This window comes from Phyllobates terribilis, unplaced genomic scaffold (genome assembly GCF_046119375.1).
Source record: "Phyllobates terribilis strain yellow unplaced genomic scaffold, ASM4611937v1 Scaffold_3__8_contigs__length_932513732, whole genome shotgun sequence".
Lineage (NCBI taxonomy): Eukaryota > Metazoa > Chordata > Amphibia > Anura > Dendrobatidae > Phyllobates > Phyllobates terribilis.
In genome coordinates this window covers 308,606,699-308,630,454 of record NW_027362763.1, presented here as the reverse complement: position 1 = coordinate 308,630,454, position 23,756 = coordinate 308,606,699, and the positions used below count along the sequence as shown (strand labels likewise).

Sequence of the window (23,756 nt, the reverse complement as noted above, 5' to 3'; positions counted from 1 at the left end):
TGAATTCTAGGTGAGGAGTATGAAGAAAAAATGCAACTAGAAGAGCAAAAGAAAGCAGCTGAGGAAAAATATAGGTACAAGAGGAGACAGATAAAGGAGATTCAGGAAGACACGCAGGTAAGATTTCTTTGTTTTAATTTGAAGCATTTTATTTTGACTAAAAGTTACAGCCTCTATTATTCTCCAGAGTAGTTTCTGTTTGGAAGCCATCAAACTTGACATGCTTAGCAGCTTAGCTGCACTTGTATAATTTCTTGTATAAATTAGCTTTGCACTGTATATGATTACTATATAGTGCCTTATACCTCAGGATATAAAGAACCAGGGGGCCATGCATTTTAAAGCGCACCTGTCAGCTGGATTGTGCTTAGTAAACTACATACATTGTCAGGTGGGCTCCGTTACAGTGATTAAAATGATACCTTTGCTGATGAAATATGTCCTGTGGTTCTTTTATAATCTTTATTTTCATTCCTGAAATAATGATATGCTCTTGGGCGGCCTTTGGTGAGGGGCTTTATCTGGTGCTCTGCTTACATATTCATATGTATAGCTTGTGACAGGTCACTGTGCCTTCAGTGACTTGTCTCCTATTTTAAATACTGCCTGTGGAATCGTGGTACACATCAAGAAATTTGCCTGCAGCATAACAGCCCCGCCACTCGCGCATGCGCAGTAGCATCTCCTGGTTGCCTAGAGATGCTACTGTGCAAGCGCCGCCATTTTGCTGGACGAAAAATAAAATTTGCTTGCAGCAATATGGCGCTGCCGGTCACACTTGAGGCAGTAGCACCTCTAGGTTGCCGAGAGATGCTACTGCGCATGCGCGGCTGGCCGCGCCATATTGCTGCTGTCAAATTATTTTTCCTCTAGCAAAATGGCGCCTGCGTGTGCGCAGTAGCATCTATCGCCTGCCGATAGATGCTACTGCACCATTTTGCTGGGGGAAAAAGAAATTTGCCTGCAGCAATGTGGCGCCGCCGACATCGCTTGCACAGTAGCATCTCTCAGCAACCGAGAGGTGCTACTTCGCATGTGCGGATGGCAGGGCTGTTTTGCTGCAGGCGAATTTCTTGTGTACCACGATTACACAGGCAGTATTTAAAATAGGAGGCAGGTCACTGAAGGCACAGTGACCTGTCAGAAGCTATACATATGAATATGTAAGCAGAGCACAACATAAAGCCCCTCCCCAAGGGCCGCCCAAGAGCATATCATTATCTCAGAAATGAAAATAAAGATTATAAAAGAACCACAGGACGGATTTCATCAACAAAGGTATCATTTTAAACAGTGTAATGTCGCCCACCTGACGGTGTATGTGGTTTACTGATCCCCTCATTATTCAATAGAAGATGCACACAGAGGATCAAAGAGCTGACAAGTAGTTTAGGACTGAAGCATGAAGAATTATAAATGTAAAACTGTATACAACATTATTAGCAATTACTTGTATAGGTATAAAAGCGATTCCAAAATGGTGAAAAAAAATGAACGTAATTCCCTCTATATATAGGATTGAAAAAGAATGTAAAAACTGTGTACATATAGTACACACTTTTGGTAGCGCTCATCTTCCTGGTAACAAAAATATTGTGTCAACATTTCAAGACATCTATCGTTGAAGAGTACGGAGGCCCCTATAGACATTAAATGGTTAGCTGGTAAATCTAAAATGGATATGCTATAGAAAGGGAACCAGTGCAAGGGTGAGGAGGATTGTAATATATAGAGTGCCAGAGTAGAAATGACACTAACGGTGGCGATACACAGGTGAATAAAACTAGATTACTGGTTAAACAAAAGTTGAACAAATGAATGAATAAATTTTACTCCATATTGATAATTACAGTTTCTCAAATTGACCATTCCTTTTCAATGAATGGTCCAAATTATCTTATTGAGGATGTTCTGGGAATGTTTTTCAAGGAAAAGATTGAATTTTGACTAGGACTATTGGCAGAACATTTTAACCCCTTACCGACATTAGACGTACTATTACGTCCAATGTCTGGTCCCAGTCTTTGATGTAGGCTCAGGAGCTGAACATGCATCATACATGCAAAAAAATACAATAAGAAGCGATCAAAAGGTCATACGTATCCCAATTCAGTATCAACAAAAATGTCAGCTCATGTAAAAAAACAAGCCCTAGCACCTTTCCATTGATGAAGAAATGAAAATGTTTCATGTCTTGAAAAATGGCAACACAAGAAAAACATTTTTTTTTACGACTTTCCAAATTTGTTTCACATTTAAAATAATACTATTAAAAAAGTACAAGCTTACTTTCAACATACCGTATTTTTCAGACTATAAGACGCACCAGACAATAAGACGCACCATAAATTTAGAGGAGGAAAATAGGAGAAAAAAATCATTTTTTATGTGAAAATGGGGGCCGTCTTATAGTCCGAATTTAGCTTACTGGAGGTCAGCGACAGTGGAGCTGGTTCACAAGAGGCAAGGAAGCTGGTGGCAGGAGTGGGGCGATGCTGTGGGCCTTGGGCTGGGAGGAGGGAGTGTCCTGGCGGTGAGAGGCAGGAGCCATTGATTTCACGGCGGTGGGCTTCAGGAAAATGTTGGCGGTGCGAGGCAGGAGTGGAGTCCTTGCTGTGCACATTAATCTCCTGGCGGTGGGCTTCAGCAAAATGGCGCCAGAGGCGGTGCATGCACAGATTGAGATCTCGGCTTGTCATTGAGCCAAGATCTAAATCTGCGCATGCACGACACCATTTTCCTGAAGCCCACCGCCGGGACAACAATGTGCGCAGCAGGGACTCCACTCCTGCTTCGCACCGCCAATATTTTCTTGAAGCCCACTCCCGGGAGATCAATGGGCTCCTGCCTCGCACCTCCCCGTCCTCCCAGCCCAGGGCCCGCAGCATCGCCCCACTCCTGCCACTGCCGGCTTCCTGCAGCGGCAACCCTGCCTCATGTGACCCCGATCCGCCCCCCCATCTAAATGTAAGTTACATTACATATCAGATGCAAATTTGGGAGGGGAGGGAAAGTGCGTCTTATAGTCCTAAAAATACGATAATTGTACTGATTCAAAACTACAACTAGTCCTGCAAAAAGAAGCACAAATTTGGTTATACGCTTTGTCAACAGAAAAATTTAAAGAGTTCTTGAATGAAAGGGTAGTAAAAACTAATGTGCAGTCATGAAAAATCACCTGGAAGGGTTTCAACTAAGCTGCCTACTTATTAGACAATTACATTGTAAAATCTCACGCAATAAAGGAGCATTTTGGTTGAAATCGTCCATTTTAATCTACTTTAGATTAATGTGTATGGCCACCTTTAGATGTGAGCAGAATTGGTATTGATAGCCTTCACATTGATCAATTATACGTTTATGTATACATCATGTAGTACATTGTATAATAGTTAAACACATAATAGTTAACTTTTTTCTGTTCTTCTTAAACTTCCCAGCAAATGTAGGGCAATCTTAATTGTCATGTGGTCACATATATAAGAAGGCAAAAAATATATTAATATGAAGTTTGATAAATGCTGCCTGTCGTTATTACCCATTAGCGCTGTATCCAGCTGTACAGACACACTTGCTGATAAAATGTCTTCTTAGTGTTGAAAGACGAACCAGACTTTGAAAGCCATAACAACAGGCTCTATATGATCTAGAAAGAAACTGTTACTTTATTCCAGATTATGAAAAACACTTTTGATAGCATGATGAAAGAGGAATCGTCGTACCAGGAGAAGGTGAATGATATGCTTCCCTGCATTACACAGCTTCACAAAGAGATGGAGGATCAAAAGAACAAGTTGGAGAGAGTCATAAAACAGGTTAATGTCCACAATTGTGCAGGAGAAACATGGCTTATACTCTCTACAGAACAGAGACAGGATTTCTTACAAGGATCCGTTTTGTTTCAAATGATTTTTCTGTTCACAAAAGCTTCAACGTGTAATCTTTTACCTTGGTAACTTTACATCAAATCTTTAGAAAACACCTTTATCTTTCCAAGTAAAACTTAAACACGAGTCCATATAAAAGGATAACTTAATGCTGCATTAATAAGCCAGTTTCAAAAGAATGTAATTGCAGCAAATTGTTAATTGAAGTTATTGAACGCAACCCTTTTTGTAGTACACCTATTAGATTTTATAGACAAGCATCACCTTTGACTCACTTTCACTATATAGGCAACAAACATACAATGTAGCTTCTCTGCAACATCCATAAAAGGGACGCTGCAGGCAAAATACACTGTTATGTCTGGTGCTGGGCCTGGAAAGGGGCATGAGTCAAAGGACAGGAAAGGATTAAATCATGTACTGCCCTCCCAACTGTGAATTAGATATCACACAACTTAGTTTGCCTGGAGAGTTCTCTTAACCCTTACTAACCACCAATCAATACGTAATGACTGAGTGCTGTGCACTATGCAGCACAACCTGACGTCAAGACTGTAGATATAGAGGATAAATTCATCGCACACGCAAATGTCGTGAATGCAGAATACATTTATTAATAAACAGACAGTTTATTCAAACCAAGTTGCAGGGCGACAGTGGGTAGACGTTTCGGCCACAATTTCGGCCTTAATCATTTAGTCGCTTACTAAAAAAGAAGAACATACATGGTGTCAGCGCCAAATTTGTAGCACCATATTTAAAATTCCAGGCATGTTACAGAGAAGTATGATGAAGAGGTAGGGGTGGAGGGGAAGGCGGGGTGGAGGGGAAGGCGGGAGGGGTGTTGAGGAAATTAAAGACGAGGGAGGGGGGGTGCTGGGGTTACACAAATAGTTCCTAAGTATAGTATATACAGTATATACACAGAACAGGGTAGAAGTACCATAAACAGTATATAGTAGATAAAAGAGGAATTTATTCTTACTTGTAAGGGTGGTTTGAAACTGTTTAGAGTCTGAAATAGGACTAAAGTCCAGGAAAGAGGAGGGCTGCAATATCAAGATGTTACAGTTTAAATATGTTACCCATGCTGTGCCAGTGAGATGATTATACCGTCTGGGGTGGTTACCTCAACCAGGTCCAATAGTGGTGTAGGGCCACTTGGATCTACAAAATTATAGTATGGAGAGTTAAAGATAGTTGTATATTTATAGTAGCATTTGTAGCCCATCCTATGCTGGCTGATCAGTAGCTTACCATGCAGTCAAATGAAGTCCCTGTCCCGTCAGGGTGTAGTTCCCAGGAGAGATAGTGGCATTCATTGGTGGTGTGGATGGGTATAGCAGCGCTCCTACGCCCTGCTTTGGCCGTGGTGGATGGCATAGTGAGGAGGCTGCGCTTTACATACCGGCGGGGAATGCTGGACCGGAAGTGCTTCACTGGTAGGGGGCGTGCCACCGGAAGTGACATTCCGCCGACCCCGCACTGCGTGATTGGATGGCCCGGCATTGCCTGTATTTACAGGCATGGCGCTACCGCTCCCATTGTGTAAGGCAGTTGTCTGGGAGACTAAAAGGTGGCGCATGCGCAGGGGACCAGGCTATAAAGTATAGCGCTGAATAAATGCATTTAAAATTGCTTGGAGGTATATGGTGTATTGCATTGAGGCATAATATATATATCTAGGGCACGGTATGATACACATGTCATTATGGTCATAGTACATGGCATATAATAGTAGATAGATTAATGAGTCAGTGCTGGATGGTAGAAATAAGGGATGGCCTGCAAGGATGGTGATAGTGTAGCCGCGACACAATTAAATAGTATTAAAAAGTATTGGATGGTCACATGGGTGGTTGATGGAGCACCTTAAAGCATTAAAAACAGGTTACGTTATACGGAAGGATTTAGACACTCACCAGTGGGGCAGGATGGATTCAGTGTGTCTGTGGAGGGAACAAACCAGTGAGTCAATAAATGCAGTCTATTTCTCTATTCAAACCATTAGGTGCAAGGGTTTGCAGGGTATAAAGCCAATATGATTCCCGTTGCTTTATTAATTTCACATGATTACCTCCCCTCCTAGGTCTTGGGACATGTTCGATGACTTGAAAGCGGAGTTGTGCTACAGTGTGCTTCGCTTTTGAAAAATGGTCTGGTAGTGGTAACCAGGTTTTACTGCATCTAATGGTTGATTTGTGTCTTGCAATGCTGTCTTTCACATGTTGTGTCATCTCACCCACATAGAGAAGGGCACTTAACTACGTAGATGACGAAATTGGAATCACAAGTTTGAAATCCCTTGATAGGGTAACTCTTACCGGTCCTGGGGTGCGTAATGTTGTCTGATTTGATTACATTAGAGCAGGCAGCGCAGCTCAGACAAGGTAAGGTCCCGCACCTGCGGGTACTCAGTAGCCGTTGTGAAGGGGTGGTACGTGGGCTCCCTATGTCAGCCCTAATGATTTTGTCCTTGATGTTTGGGGCTCTCCTTGTGCACATCAGGGCCGGAGCGGTAAAGGCTGGAATGTTGGGATATGCTTTGGTGAGGAGGGGCCAATGTTTCTTTATGGTAGTGTGAACTTTGGACATGAGTGGATGATAGGTATGAACAAAGGGTACCCGCTCTGGTTTGAAGGAGGGGGATTGGGTAGGTCTGGGTTCCGGTATTCTAGATCTTTCATCTGAAAGGAGTCGACTAGGGTAGTTCCTCTCCTGAAATTTAAGTTACATCTCCTCAAGGCGTAGGGGGAGGGTGTCGAGGTTAGAGATAATTCGCCTAACCCTGTGGAATTGGGAACGAGGAAGGCTGTCCCTAGTGGCCTTGGAGTGGCAGCTTGAGTAATGCAATAAGCTATTGCAGTCGGTTGGTTTAGAAAAAAGGTGGGTTGTAAAGGTGTCATTATCCTCGCTGATTACCATTGTATCCAGAAAGGAGATTTGTTGCGGATTATAATTTAGTGTGAATTGTAATTCTGGTCTGGTAGAGTTAAGGGTGGTTAGGAATGAAGAGAGTGTCTCCGCTGACCCCTGCCAAATGAGGAAAATGTCATCAATGTAGCGGTGGTAGGCGGTACAGTGTCTTAGGAAGAGCTCATTGGAATAGACATAGTCAACTTCAAATTTATGCATGTAGGCATTAGCATAGGCTGGTGCTACTTTCGAGCCCATTGCGGTGCCCTGTTCCTGTATAAAAAACTCGTCTCTGAACATGAAGAAGTTCTCATAGAGAACTAGTGACAGGAGTTCAAGGCAAAATTGGACAGAGGCAGGCGACAGGTCATACTGTGTGAGAAGGTAGGAGGAGGCCTCCAAGCCTTTGTCATGGGTAATGGAGGTATATAGACTGCATACGTCCATTCTGGCCAACAAACTGCCTCTAGGTAAGGCCAGCTAGTTTTTAATTATACCTAAAAATTGACTGGTGTCTAGTAAAAAGGATCTGGTTTTCTTGACCAAGGGGGTTAAGATTTTCTCAAGGTAGATGGCCAGAGGGGAGAGAATGGAGTCAGTGGAGGCTGCTATGGGTCGGCCGGGTGGGTTGATCAGTGATTTGTGGATTTTTGGTAAGGTATAGAATACAGGTGTTACCGGATGTTGGTTGGTCAGGAATGTAGCCATCTTGGAGTCTATTGTATGGAGATGGAGGTGTCTAGTCAGTGTCTCTTGTATTTTAGTATGGATAGTAGGTGTGGGGTCAGTATTGATCCGTCTATAGGTAGTGGTGTCTGCTAGTTGTTGATTAATTTCACTGATGTAGGATGACTTGTCCATAACAACTGTGGCATCCCCTTATCAGCAGGTTTAATGACTATAGACTTATTGCTTTGTAGTGACTTAAGGGCGTGTTTTTCCTCATTCGTTAGGTTTTGGTGTGTAGGGAAAATGCCGAGTCGTTGTTCGTGTATAAGGTTTTTTATGTCCCTTTCAATGAGTCCTATCGTTGTTTTTGCTGCATGGTTGGTGTGGGGAGGACAGAAAGGACTAGTGATACGCAATCCCAGAGTGATTATAGAGAGCTCTGGGACAGGGGAACCCTCGGATGGAGGTGCCCTGTTTACGGAGGTCTCGTTAGATACACCAAAATGAGTCTTTAGGCGGATAGTCCTGTAGAACCGCTGGTGTTATGATCTGCTACAGGGACTAAGGAAAGACTGGAGAACTGTCCCTACAATAGAACTAAACTAGATCCCTACGATGTAACGGGGAACCTGATCCTGCGATCAGACCCGCTAAAGTCCTCGGCTAGTCTGAACGAAGACCTATAGATGTGAGGGAGGGATCCCTACAAGAACTAGGGACTGGGATAAGTTTGGACACCTCCTAGCAGAAATAGTAGCAGTCAAAGACAAACACACAACAAAAAAGATAGAGGTCAGAAGACCTAGCAAAACTAACAGAGAACGGCAACAGAGCACCAAGCTAGCTCAAGAGTAGTAAATACAATGAAGTCCAGCAAGACCAGGAGGGCGGAGCCGGATTAAATAGGCAAAAATGGTCATGTGACCAGCAAACTAAAAAAAACCTAACAGGAGAGTTCTAACAGCTGGAGGTTATTCTCTAGCTGGAACGAGTCCCAGTTAGGCGTCGGACAGAAGGAGAGACCCTCCTGAAGGACTGAGAGTTCGGTAGGAGTGAGGGTATAGTTGGAGATGTTCTTTACCAGGTTAGGTGCCTTACCTTGGACCGGGTTGTCATCCTTTCTCCTCCTCCTCGACCTCCTTGTAGGTCAGTGCGTGGTTGTCCTCTGCGATTTTTCCATAAAAAAGGTTGTCCATTTGCACCTGTTGAGGAGTCGCTGCCCGAGCTGAAGGACCCCATGTTGCGCTGCCCAGGGTAGGGTCTGTGAGTATAGGTGCCTGAGGATGCGTTCCATCTATATACACGGTTATTGGTGTAGTCGTCGTGGTCTCTTTGGAACTTTTGTCTCTTCCGCTCTTGAAGGTTTCTCTGATGGTCCAGGAGAATTTTGTCAGTTTTGGATTTTAGGTTGCTCTAATCAGTAGAAGATAGGTTAGCAGACAGTTGTGTTTCAATTGCAGCGATGGTCTTCCTGCTTCCTCGATTGCCTTCTGTAAAAAATTAACTGTTAATACAATTATATCAAGTGAGCATTTATTTAAGATCTTCCTGAATTTATCGCAATAGTCTTGGTTGTCTGCAAATAGGGATGGGCGGAGTTGACTTCTCAGCCCCCTAGAGATTTTCCCTTGTTTATGGTACTCGGCTAGGGTTATCGAGTGTAGATCATAGGAAACGAGCTTTCATCTTTCCCTCTCGTAATACCTACTCCTTATTTCCTCAGACAGAGTCTTGAGGAATTCGTTAGAGTTCGTGACCAGTGCTAATATGCTGTTGCTGGTCGTATCGTCATAGGCAAACGTGTCAGTCAACATTGGGGGACAGGTGCAGACACACAAGAGTTCATACAGTTCAATAGAGTAATAATTCGCGTGCACTCTGTCAGAAGTGAAGGTGCTGATGTAATTGGCAGCGAGTGCCCCTTAACTGTAGAGGATTAATTCATCGCACACTCAAATGTCGTGAATGCAGAATACATTTATTAATAAACAGACAATTTGTTCAAACCAAGTTGCAGGGCGACAGTGGTAGACGTTTCGGCCACAATTTCGGCCTTAATCATTTAGTCGCTTACTAAAAAAGAAGAACATACATGATGTCAGCGCCAAATTTGTAGCATTATATTTAAAATTCCAGGCATGTTATAGAGAAATATGATGAAGAGGTAGGGGTGGAGGGGAAGGTGGGGTGGAGAGGAAGGCGGGAGGGGAGAGGGGGGAGGGGTGTTGAGGAATGGAAAGACGAGGGGGGGGGGGTTGCTGGGGTTACACAAATAGTTCCTAAGTATAGTATATACAGTATATACACAGAACAGGGTAGAAGTACCATAAACAGTATATAGTAGATAAAAGAGGAATTTATTCTTACTTGTATGGGTGGTTTGAAACTGTTTAGAGTCTGAAATAGGACTAAAGTCCAGGAAAGAAGAGGGATGCAATATCAAGATCTTACAGTTTAAATATGTTACCCATGCTGTGCCAGTGAGATGATTATACCGTCTGGGGTGGTTACCTCAACCAGGTCCAATAGTGGTGTAGGGCCACGTGAATCTACAAAATATATAGTATGGAGAGTTAGAGACCCCTCCCCCCTCTCCCCTCCCGCCTTCCTCTCCACCCTGCCTTCCCCTCCACCCCGCCTTCCCCTCCACCCCTACCGCTTCGTCATACTTCTCTGTAACATGCCTGCAATTTTGAATATGATGCTACAAATTTGGCGCTGACACCATGTATGTTCTTCTTTTTTAGTAAGCAACTAAATGATTAAGGCTGAAATTGTGGCCGAAACGTCTACCACTGTCGCCCTGCAACTTGGTTTGAATAAATTGTCCGTTTATTAATAAATGTATTCTGCATTCACGACATTTGAGTGTGCGATGAATTAATCCTCTACAGTTAAGGGGCATTCGCTGCCTATTACATCAGCACCTCCACTTCTGACAGAGTGCACGCAAATTATTACTCTATAGGACTGTAGATATATGCAGGACAGCTACCAGGAATTTTAGGGCCCCATACTGGCAAAATTTTTGGCCCCCTTGAAACTCCACCCAGACTCCACCCCAGCTATGCCTCCATCCCTGGAACCATCTACAGTTCCACCGCCCACTCTTGGAAAACTCCACTTCTGCACCACGTCCTCACCAATCACACATTACCAGTTTGCATCGAACACCAGATCACACACATAGCCAGCAACGTTTGTTTCGGCCAAAAGATTTTAAAGCCGCCACCACGATAAGGTAGATTCTTCTGGCTGGGTCCTACTCTACTCTAACCTTTAAAAAAACATTTCTTAAAATATCCTATACTCTTTTTAGGTATATTTTTATTTATTTTTCTTTAAAGGGAATGTGTCATATACATTTTTTTAAATGACCAATAATGTCACATACAAGGATCAAATACCACCACACCATGACCAGACCACATATTACCACCACATTGTCACCGAATAATACCATATACAAGGAACAAATACCGCCACACCATGACTGGACCACATATTACCACCACATAGTGACCGAATACTACAATACTGATCATTAATAAAAAAACACAATACTAATATTACTATAAGTGCCATTATACATGGGAACTCTATACAGTGTATAATGTAAGTGTACAGGTAATATAGTGATCACCAGTGACATTATACATAAGAGCTCTGTATATAATGTGAGTGTACAGGTAATACAATGATCACCAGTGACATTATACACAGGAGCCCTGTACATATATAGTGTCAGTGTACAGATAACACACTGACTCACCGGTGACGGCTGTAGGTGAAGTCCTTCATCTTCGCTTTTCTCCTTCATCCAGCAGAGACCGCCATCACTTCTTTCAGCCATGAAAATGCATAAAATGCATAAAATAACACAGTTATCTAGAGCACATTCCCCAACTTTTACATTACACAGCTGAATACAGATGTGCACCCACCATATATAATTAGTCATTATGCAGCCCACCATTCTAAATATAAAATAGTTATCCACCCCTGTGCCCCACTAACTGTAAATAGCCACTTCCCCACCTAATATATAAATTAATTAGAACCTGTACTCTTTACCCCAATATATTACCAGTCACACTCCTGCATCATCAACGCCCCCTACTCTGTACCTCCTGCTCCCCCGATTCATTATATTTACATGCACCCTCTGCCCCAATTCATTATGTCATGTCCATGCTCTCCCCACCCCCACCCTCTATTCATCATCATTTACTCTCCCCCACTCTCAATTCATCGTGTACTCTCCCCACCCTCCACTGCCAATTCCCCCCTTTGCTCTCCCCACCCTCCACTCCCATTTCTCCATGTGCTCTTCCCACCCTCCCCTCCCAATCCTCCATGTGCTCACCACTCCACTCCCAATTTTCCATGTGCTCACCCCCACTCCCAATTCTCCATGTGCTCACCCCCCCACTCCCACTCCTCCATGTGCTCACCCCCCGCTCCCAATTCTCTATGTGCTCTTCCCACCCTCCTTTCCCAATTCTCCATGTGCTCATTCCCCCCACTCCCAATTCTCCATGTTCTCTTCCCACCCTCTACTCCCAAATCTCCAATTGCTCTTCCCACCCCCCACTCCCAATTCTCCATGTGCTCATCCCTCCCGCTCCCAATTCGCCATGTGCTCTTCCCAATCTCCATGTGCTCATCCCCCCACTCCCAATTCTTCATGTGCTCTTCCTACCCTCCACTCCCAATTCTCTATGCTCTCTTCCCACCCCCCACTTCCAATTCTCCATGTGCTCTTCCCACTCTCCATGTGCTCATCCTCCCACTCCCATTTAATTAATTCTATTTAAAAAAATAAAGTTGTCATACTTACCTCTCATACGATCCCTGCAGCAGTCTGCAGCATCCTGTCTCTCCTAGGGTCCCCGCACCGAGGAGAGGTACGCCGCCGGGTTCTCCTGACTGAAGTCAGGAGAAGTATGAGGGAGCTGCGCGGCTACGGAGCTCTGGTAAGCTCCCCTTAGCACCTCCAGATTTGGATTGTAGGTGACTACTAAAGGAACCTGGTTTCTTCTTTGTTTAGTTTTGTAATGTAGGAGATGATTCCTTGATATTCTGGTAGCTCTTGCAATCTGGTTTTCAATTGTTCTTGGATGGTAGCCCTAATTCAAAAAGATCTTTCTGAGGTCACCAAGGTGTTTGTCTCTCCCTAAGGTTGGAGCATATCCGATTGTATCTGATGACTTGGCTGTAGACAGTAGAGTTTATGTGTTTTGGATGAAGACTGTCCAGTTTAAAGGGAATCTGTCACTCCCTGGCACTTATCTGACCTCTAATATGGGCATACAGGTGATAGAAATGTAAATCTATACCTACCTGTATGCCTCATATTAGAGGTCTAGTTGCTTTGAAATTGCTTTTTATTCAATCCGTTTACTGATGTTTGCGGGCCAGGGGACGAGAAGAAATCCTGCCTATTTTGTGAATTACAATGTCCCCCCCCCCCTCCCCTGCACGTCACAGTCCCCTGTGACGTGCAGTCTTGTCTTCCTAGTCCCGCACACATCACCTTTAATGCAAGGCACAATTTTTTCTCCCGACTTCGTTGTTTTGAGCAGTGATCTTGTACGCCGGGGAGTCACTGTGATGGCACACTTGAAATTATTCCAGAAAATGAAGTATTTCTCCAATTACACGTGTTTTATTATACCCTAGTGATGAGCGAGTATGTTCTGTTAACCCTTTCGGTGAGCATGCTCGAGTGCTCGCCGAGTATCTTCAGCATGCTGGGGTGTTATGTTTGAGTCACTCTGTGTGCATGATTTGCAACTGTTTGACTGCTTTAATACATGTGAGGAATGCCTAAGAAACAGGTATTCCTCACATGTATTAAAGCTGTCAAACAGTCGCAAATCATGCACATAGAGTGACTCAAGCATAACACCTGAGCACTCTGAAGATACTCGGAAAACACCCGAGCATGTTCGTAAATCTCGAGTAACGAGCATGCTCGCTCATCACTATTATACACATGTTTATTTTCCTTGTGTGTCTTGGAACAACACAAAAAAAACAGAAGAAAAAAGGCAAAATTGGACATAATTTCACACAAAACCCCCAAAAAAGGCCTGACAAAATTGTTGGCACCTTTCCAAAATTGCAGGAGGACCCCACTGCTGACACAGAGACATAAAAAAGCTAGACTGCAGTTTGCCAAAATGTACGTGAGTAAGCCAAAATGCTTCTGGGAAAGAGTCTTGTGGACAGATGAGACCAAGATACAGCTTTTTGGTAAAGCATATCATTTTACTGTTTACCGAAAACGGAATGAGGCCTACAAGAAAAAGAAACACAGTACCTACAGTCAAATATGGTAGAGATTTAAAGATGTTTTTAGGGTTGTTTTGCTGCCTCTGGCATTGGGTGCCATGACTGTGTGCAAGGAATCATGAAATCTGAAGATTACCAAAGGATTTTGGGTCGCAGTGTAGTGCCCGGTGTCAGAAAGCTGGGTTTGTGTCCTAAGTCATGGATTTTCCAGTAGGTTAATGACCCCAAACATACTTCAAGAAGCACCCAGAAATAGATGGAAACAAAGCTCCGGAGAGTTCTTAAGTGGCCACAAATGAGTCTGGATCAAAATCCAGTTGAACACCTGTGGAGAGATCTTAACATTGCTTTTGGGAGAAGGCACCCTTCAAATATGAGAGACCTGGAGCAGTTTGCAAAAGAAGAGTGGTCCAAAATTCCAGTTGAGAGGTGTAAGAAGCTTGTTGATGTTCATAGGAAGCAATTACAGTTATTACAGAGGATGTGCAACCAAATATTAAGTTGAAGGTGCCAACAATTTTGTCTGGCCCAGTTTTTGGGGTTTTTGTGTGAAATTATTTCCACATTGCCTTTTTTTTCTCAGTTTTTTTTGTGTAGTTCCAATACACACAAAGGAAATAAACATGTGTATAACAACACATGTGTATTTGCAGGAATTTTCTATGAGAAATACTTTATTTTCTGGAACAATTTCAAGGGTGCCAACTCTTTTGGCCGTGCTGAAGCAACAAGAATGCATCTATGTAAAAAAAAAAAATGTTCTCCAGGCCCATTTACAGCATAGTTAAAATATTTTATTTCCATTAGTGTTCAAAGCTGGTAAAAGAAATCCGTTCTGCAAAGAAAAGCAAAGGAGAAACCCAAGATGAATGTGATATTAATGTTCGTGAGCTGCGAGACTTCAACAAATCCATCAATAAGATGTTGGCCCGAGCAATGGATGAACACCCTGAGCTCACTGAACCTTTACAGATGTACTTTCAGCAGGTCAGTAGATTGTTGTGAAATTACTATGCATTATCATCTCTATCAAACAGAAATGTAAAAAGTATTGCAATGCTGCCTCACCGCCGTACTGAAAGTGATTGACAGCTCGCTCTGCACAAATGTGCTGCAGCACCAGCTGTCAAAGTGTTTGTGCGTCCTACAGCCGCTGCTCACAGTATAGTTGAGCGGTGACTAACCGCTCCGTGCATGCCCCATGACTGAAAGCTGGCAGCTCTCAGGAGTAAATAAATTCATTTTCTCCCAGTAGACAGTTTGAGTAAGGCAGCTGGGCAGTGTATAGTGCTATTTACCTGTAGATTAGCCCTGTATCTGCAGATAAATAGCATTTATCGTGGTGACAGGTTGTCTTTAAAAAAAAAGAAAAAAAAAAAAAGAAAAAATAGGGCCCTCACATCTTTAGTATTAAATTATTGTACAGGTGCACAAATACGCCATGTGGCCAGTATACAAACATATACATAAACGATGCGTCAGCACACTGTGACTAATGAATACATGAACTCCAATATTGCTGTAAACTTCAAAAACGTATAGTGTTTAGGGACCATCCATATTAAAAGGTACACCTTAAGGTGGTTGGATGACTTTTGCGCGCTTTGATCAAGAAACACTAACTAGGTTCCCTTTATGTTTACATAATCTTATGGGATGAATAAGTGGGGAATACTCCTTTCTTATAATGCACTGTTGCCTTGCAGTATTGTGGTCCAAGCTCAAATCTGACTTAGGACTATGCCTACATGGAGGTTTTATATTGTTCTAGTTTTGCATGTGTTTCCGCTGGATTCTTTGCTATTCTTCCAAATTTCAAAACATATTGATTATTAAAATGATTCCTCTCTGATTTTGGTAAAGATTAAAGAGTTTATACAGGACTATTTGATTTTCTTCTATTATGAGCCTAAGAACTAACAGGCGGTTACCAACTACCTTCCAGTTCTACCTGGTGCCAGCTCAGAGCGGTCACTGACCGCTCCTGCCGACAATTCTGCTGCTCCATGCCAACAGAGCAGCTCTTCCTCTTGCAGGCTGCTCTGTTGACCGGGCATGACGACGTCCTGCTGATTGACAGCCGGCCCCCGCAGTTTGGCAACGGGGAGCCGGTTGTCAATCAGCATGACATCGGAAGCCAAGTCCAATAAACTGAGCATAGTGGAAGAGAAGTTGCTGCTCTGTCAACAGGACATCAGCGGAAACTGCAGAATCGCCGGCAGGAGCAGTCTGTGACTGTTCTGTGCTGGCAGAGATCTGCGCTGGCCATAGCAGGCAGGTAGTTAGCAACCGCCTGCCTGGTAGTTCTTAGGCCCATAGTAAAACAATCAGTCCAGGACAACTCCTTTAACGTCTTGAGCAGTGGTTCCCAACCTTTCTTACCTTGAGAGCCACATTCAGTTCTAAGAGACGGTTGTGAGCCATATACAATGCTCTTACCCCCCCTCCACCATAGTGACACCCAGAGCCCCAATTACCGGTATAATGTCAGCCAAAGATTCCCCACATAAAGCATCTTGTGCCTCCCTCTCTTACAGGCAGCATACTTACATCCGGGTGTTCTCACTTTACACCTATTCATAATCGTCGCATGAAGCACATTCACCACAATATTGCATGCAGCTTAAACGTCCCTCAAATTGTATCATTCTATCTCCAGTTTACCATATTTGTTCCTCCCAGCTATCTCTACCCCGCCCGTCAGTATATGCGCATCCATGAGTGCTCTTCATGCATAGCAGTCGGCTCCCAATGGGGCTAATAATCTCAGACAACCACATAATCAATCAGCTGGCACCCCCACCCCTGTTAAACATCTATTTGCCCAAGTTAAAAGAGGTCCATAGCCAAACCACTCAGAGTCAGCACTCCCGCTCTGAACATCTTAGCGTGATCATGTATTAAAAGACATTTGAATGTCTATATAATATAATTACCGCACAGGGCAAAGTCCCTTGGCCAGTGCTCTTCCCAACAAATCAATAATTTCTCATGCAGATGTGAGTTTAAAAATAGCACAGCCCAATGTTGTTCATCTCCGCTTTATAGTTGCAGATTCACACATTCAGTATTTGATCAGTATTTTACATCAGTATTTGTAAGCCAAAACCAGGAGTGGAACAATCAGAGGAAAAATATAATAGAAACACATGCACCACTTCTGTATTTATCACCCACTCCTGGTTTTGGCTTACAAATTCTGATGTGAAATACTGACCAAATACTGTGGCCTAAAAACAATCAAACATTAGAACTAACAACTTAATTAAAGGTATAACATTAAACTTTAGACAGCATAAAATAAGTTTATTTGCAGACGATACGCAAATTTCTATTATGGATCCCATTAATTTATTAAGATCCATCTCCATGGCTATAAAATAATTCTCAGCAGTTTCATACTATAAAATAAATGATAAAAAATCAAAAATTGTAAGTTTTTTCATAGATGACCCATCAAAGACAATAATGGAAAAGGAATTTCCCTTTATCAGGGAAAAATCTCACATTCCTTACTTATAAAAAATTACTAATCCTTTAAGCAAGATCCTAGATGAGAATTTCAGTTTTTTACAAAAACAAATTCAAATCAGTATTGATAATTTTGACAAAACGAACAATTCGTTACTTGGTAGGATTGTCCTATATAAAATGATAATCCTACCAAAACTTCACTACTTTTTCAGAACCATCACAATCCAGATTCCGGAAACTTGGATTAAAACTATTAATAAACAAATGTCAAGGTACATATGGAATAAAAAAGCCCCAAGAGTCGCAAAAACGCTACTATATAAAAATAAAATAAATGGAGGCATAGGTCTCCCAAATTTACAGGCCTATTCCGAAGCCAACATCATTATATAGAGCAAGAAGTGGCTCTCGACGAGGTGAAAACCAGCTGGGCAGCAATGGAAAAATCATATATTGGGGATCTATCCTTAGAGGCTTTTATTATATTGCATTTACTAGACCAAACTCTCCCGTTACCAGACAATACACTAATAAAATCTACAATTTTGTCATGGAGGAAACTATATCATACTTCCAAAAATAGTCAAAGTAGTTACCCATTAGAAAAACTTCCTCTATTTATATTTCAACCTGCCCACCCTGATTTTCCCATAGATACACAGAGAAAGATTGGTATCACAAATTGCTCTGCTTTAATCACTGGCCCTAAAAAAGACTCAATTATAATTTTTTTTAATCTCTAACAACCGTATATAACCTTCCAAAGGAGGAATTTTTCAATTTTTTGGACCTTAGGAAGTATATAAGGGAGAAATTTTCTCTTTCTATACTTCTTCCGAGAGTTATTATTTCTCTTATGGAAAATGTATCAAAAGACACTATTTGGAATACAAGAAACATATATGATATTTTCAATCTTGACATGACTGTTAAAAAATCAAAACCCATGTTAAAATGTGAAGAAGATCTAAATATGTATTTTTCTCCTGAAACATGGAAAGAAGCAATTTAAGTAACATATAGATCAAATGTTAATGCTAATCTGCATGAGAATTATTTTAAAATCATATCGCGTTGGTTCTTTACACCTGCTAGATTAAAGAAAATCTTCACAGATAGTTTCGACTTATGTTGGAGAAACTGTGGTCAAAAAGCTAACCTATCACATACAGTATCTCCTAGTCCTGTTCGAAAATTACTGATTTATAAGAAGTACCTAAACTACTGAGTAAAATTAACAACTCCACGGTTGAAATTTCACCTCAACTAATTCTACTATCCCTTGACTCAAACCGACTCTCCCGGAAGTTTAAACATATTGCAATTCATATATTTTCTGTGACAAAAATGCTGATAACATCTAAGTGGAAATCATCGGATGTGCCAACTATTTCAGAAATTCTGAAAATAATGTTTTCTCAATTCTTTTGAATATTCGTATGCTTTAAGAAATAATTCTTTAAAGAAATATTATACCACATGGTCTTATTGGAATTTGTATCTGTGATCCAAGTAGGAATGCCTCTTTAGATAAAAAGTATTATCTTTATACCAGGAAACCGTATATCTGTTCAAACAAATTGAAAAAATTGTATTGTTTAAACTACTATAATAAGGATGATCTTTACTATCCATATCTTTGTTCTTTTTTGTTTATTGTTCATCACTCTTCCCTTTTATTCCCCTCCCTTCATTTTCCTTTCCTCTCACATTGCCCTTTTTCATTCTCCTCTTCCTATTCCCCTTTCCCTCTCCCCCTTCTGCTTTAACCCTTCCTTCTTTCCTAATATTTCCCTATAGGTTATAATCTTTTACTTAATTGTCTGATTTGAATAATTGTTTACTAATATGATTACTACTTATTGCTTTGAAGTAAAGGGAGAACTGGAAAGACACAAAGTGCAAAAATAGGGTCTTACCTGGGTAACAATATTGAGAGAATAATTTGATAGTGCTCACCTGGTCAGGTTGTGTGCACACAACCACTAATAACGCTTACGCTGCTGCAAACCCACGAGGGGATGAAAATGCAGGTAATGGAGAAACAAATGGGTTAATTCTGCGCTGCTATGTAGGAAGGATGAGGGATGCCAATCCGAGTTTAAGTGGTTTATTTAGTCAACGCGTTTCGAAGTGTACAAACTTCTTCCTCAGGACAACCACAATAGCGATACATTCAGCAGACGCCGGTATAAATAGACACAACATTTGAAAAAAGGCGCGTAAAAAAAGGGGTCAGGTGGATCATATGACCATGGAGTGACATTTCACCCCAGGCCAGCAGTTACAAATCAAATGTTGCAATTAGATCAAACATTAATCATACAAACATAATAGTATAACACAAGTTATCTGGTCCGTTTTTCTGGTTCTCTGTATGACAGAATCTGAATATTTATTAACAGCCTGCATTTTTCTGCATTTGTCCCATGAATTAATCAAAAATCTTAATGTTCAGTGTGGTGTGCATGGATGAACACACTTCATACCACTAAATGGTTCGAAAACAACATGCAAAGCCAAGTTTGAATCTATGCATTTTTATTTTGAATATTCCATACATTCTTTAATCCCCACTTTATCGGTCGACCATGACAGCACCACAAGAGAGGGGATCCGCCCACCAAGGACAGGAAACCTACAGGCTTAAAAGGGGGCGGCCCTCCCTCTCGCCTCAGTTTGGTTTCCTGTCCTTGATGGAGGGAACCTATTGCAGGCTCGTGGAAGATCTGGATGGCGACGGCTGTCGAGCAGCGCCCCTATCTGGGATCTGCAGCTCCAGCGTTCTGCCTATGCAAGTGCTCCCCTATCTGGGAGAGGCACAGCATGTTTTTGCACCGGATATGCAGGGGAGCTGCGCCCCTATCTGGGGTGGCAGCCCTTTTATCTGCTTCAGCCAGATTGCGCTTTCTGTAGAGGAGTCTGCCCTGGTTGGCATCCGGATTGCAGTGGGACTGCGCCCCTATCTGGGGTGGCAAGCCCACCATTGCCCTGGAGATGCGAGTTGCGTGGGGTGTTGTCCCCATCGACACCTAACGGAGGTCGGCGCGCCGGGTCTGAGGCCGTCTACGAACCTCCGCCCCGACCAAGAGCGGGCCGCGGGAGAGCGGTGCCCCATTCAGAGGTAGCTGGCCATCGCTATGGGCAGGACCTACCTGGGAGCGCCGGCGGTGTATGAGGCATCCTCGCGCGGGCGTGCACTTCCGTCCTCCTGTAAGTCGCAGCCTGATGACGTCACCACGCCTCGAGGACATCATGTGACCGGAACCTGGAAGTCGGGTTACCGGCATCTGTTTGTTATTGCGGTATTAACCGCGATGCATGCGTCCCTGAAAAGGAGAAAAAAAAAAAGGGTCGACAGCTCCATTTCCATGCATAAGTGGAGAAGCTGCTGTGGACCTGCGCCCCTGTCTGGGGTCGACAGCTCCAGTTCCGTGCATCAGTGGAGAAGCTGCTGTGGACCTGCGCCCCTGTCTGGGGTCGACAGCTCCAGTTCCGTGCATCAGTGGAGAAGCTGCTGTGGAACTGCGCCTCTGTCTGGGATCAGCAGCTCCAGCTCTGCACATCAATGGGAGCACCTGTTGAGCTGCGCCCCTGCCTGGGGGCAGCAGCTCCTGCTTTGATCGGCGCACTATTGGAGGCGCCCCTGCCTGGGATTTACCACCCCAGTATTGCTCAGGCATGGACGGAGGGAGAGGAACAGGCTTGTGACTCATTCCTGCCTCTGAATCCGTACAGCTGGTGGTGAGTGATCTTCGTGAATGTTTACCTTGTTTATGGGGCCCTTTCCTTGTTATGGTTACTAGGAAAGGCTGAAGGATGTTAGCGCAAATCTCAATGGATGTGTGTGCGCTCTGTAAGACCCCATCTGGGCCAAGGGCATCGTGCTTTAAAATTGGCTTCAGGATGGAAGCTGGACCTTAGACCTCTAGGCTAAAGTTAGCCACATGTCTGGGCCGCCAGAGCCTCATGATTGGCCTTCAGAATTTACCACAAAAATGAGCCTCAATCTGCTCAGTAAATGTTAAAGTAACACTCAGAGGTTTTTACTGTTGTCCTCCAGTCTGTTTACTCCATCCATAGGACGGCACATGGTGTTAATACAGCACATGGTCTCTGTGAAGGTCTGCTGTCCAGCTGCGTCTCATCAGTTGGCTCCTTCGGGTGGGGCTAGTCTGACAATTGAGATTTACCACCCAAAGGAAAGGTTTATCCTTCAGTCAGATGGATTACTCTTATAAATCTGAGCGCAGTGCCTCACAGTGCCTTATAAAGCCTCTTTGCGCTTCACAAAGAGCACATCATAGTGCCTCATGCCACATCTTAATGCCTCATGCCACATCATAGTGCCTCGCCTCATGGCACATCATAGTGCGTCATGGCATAGCGCTTTATAGCACATCATAGTGCCTCACAGCGCCTCATGGCACATCATAGTGCCTCATGGCACATCATAGTGCCTCATGGCACATTATAGTGCCTCATAGCATAGCGCCTCATGGCACATCATAGTGCATCATAGCATAGAGCTTCATAGCACATCATAGTGCCTCGCCTCATGGCACATCATAGTGCCTCATTGCACATCATAGTGCCTCATCGCATAGCGCTTTATAGCACATCATAGTGCATCATAGCATAGCGCTTCATAGCACATCATAGTGCCTCACCTCATGGCACATCATAGTGCCTCATTGCGCATCATAGTGTGTCATGGCATAGCTCTTTATAGCACATCATAGTGCCTCACAGCGCCTCATGGCACATCATAGTGCCTCATGGCACATTATAGTGCCTCATAGCATAGCGCCTCATGGCACATCATAGTGCATCATAGCATAGCGCTTTATAGCACATCATAGTGCCTCACAGCGCCTCATGGCACATCATAGTGCCTGATGGCATATCATAGTGCGTCATAGCATAGCGCTTCATAGCACATCTTGGCACATCATAGCATGGTGCCTCTTGGCCCATCATAGCATGGTGCCTCTTGGCGCATCATAGCATGGTGCCTCTTGGCGCATCATAGCATGGTGCCTCTTGGCGCATTATAGCATGGTGCCTCACGGCACATTATAGCATGGTGCCTCATGGCATAGCTTTTCATGTCACTTAATAGTGCCTCGTGGCACATAGCGCTTCACAGTGCCGCATAGCTCTTCACAGTGCCTCATAACGCATGTTAGTGTCTCAAAGCACATCATAGTGCCGTATAGCGTCTCATAGTGCTTTATAGTGCCTCATGGCATAGTGCCTCATAGCGCTTCATAGCGCCTTATGGCTCTTCATAGCATAACATATTATAGTGACTCATAGCATATCATAGTGCCTTATGGTGCATTCATAGTGCCGTATAGCGCCTGTTAGTACCTCATAGCGATTCAGTGCCTTTTAGTACCTAATGGGGCCTCATAGTATCTCTCAGTGCTTCAGGGTGCCCCTGTGCCTTGTAGTGCTTTTATAGGGTGTCTGTACCTCATAGTCCCTCTTTGTAAAGGTACTGGGAAAAAAAAGAGGAATTTGATTGAAATCTGGTGGCGGAGGGGTGGATCAAGGCCTATTTAACTGGCTAGGCACCACTGTTCAGGGCTTCCCAGCTTCATTCTCCCTATCATGGAGTTTGATAGTGAACAGCAGCAGAAGCTACTGCAGCAAGTTGAGTAGCCGCCATCTCCACCATCTCAGCGGCAGTTTGGGGAGCCCCAAAAGGTGCATAGCCCGCGTGTTTCTGGTTATGCCCGGTTCTCAGGAAAACGAGGTTCGGCGTCTAAGTCCAGTCATCACGGCTCCAGCAGGATGGACGAATCTGCAGCCTCCAGGGATGATCCCCCGGCTGAGAAGGGTCCTTCCTCCAAATCGGTACCAGCCTTTTGAGCCACCTGGATTTCGGAAGGCCATGGTTCTAAGAAAGATCAGAGAGGACAAGGCGAGGGTCCTTCTGGTCGCCCCCTTTTGGCCCAGGAGGCCCTGGTTCTCATGCCTGAGGAACATGTCCATCTCCAATCCTTGGGTCCTACCAGAAATCCCGGATCTCCTCAGCCAGGGTCCGATACTCCATGCTCAAGCTCCTGGCCTCCACTTGACGGTGGGGAACTTGAGAGGTCCCTGTTAGAACGCAAAGGATTCTCCCGAGATCTAGTGACTACACTAATGCATAGTAGAAAACCTGTCACGTCCAGGATTTACGCTAGAACTTGGAAACATTTTTTTTAATCTTTCTCTGGTTCTACAGTTGGTACGGGAGCTCCAATTAGTAAAATTTTTGGATTTTTACAGAAGGGCCTCGAGATGGGGTTGGCGACAAGCACCCTTAAAGCCCAAGTCTCGCCCTTAGGTGCTCTATATAACTGTGACTTGGCAGGGAATTACTGGATTTCTCGCTTTATCAGAGCTGTGTTGATATCCAGACCGGTTATCAAAAGCAATTTAGTACCCTGGGATCTAAATGTAGTTCTAAAAGCATTAACCGGTTCACCTTTTGAACCAATAGAGTCGGCATCTCTTAAGTTC

General features: G+C 43.5%; 1 protein-coding gene across 1 annotated transcript in view; it reads left to right on the top strand.

The window, feature by feature from the left end:
* Window positions 1–23,756, top strand: part of CCDC39 (coiled-coil domain 39 molecular ruler complex subunit) — a 119,104-nt gene that overhangs the window by 73,076 nt on the left and 22,272 nt on the right. The window contains exons 16-18 of the mRNA XM_073674972.1: window positions 11–117; window positions 3,675–3,815; window positions 14,577–14,756. Coding sequence (XP_073531073.1) covers window positions 11–117; window positions 3,675–3,815; window positions 14,577–14,756 — 428 coding nt within the window. The remainder of the gene's footprint in view (window positions 1–10; window positions 118–3,674; window positions 3,816–14,576; window positions 14,757–23,756) is intronic.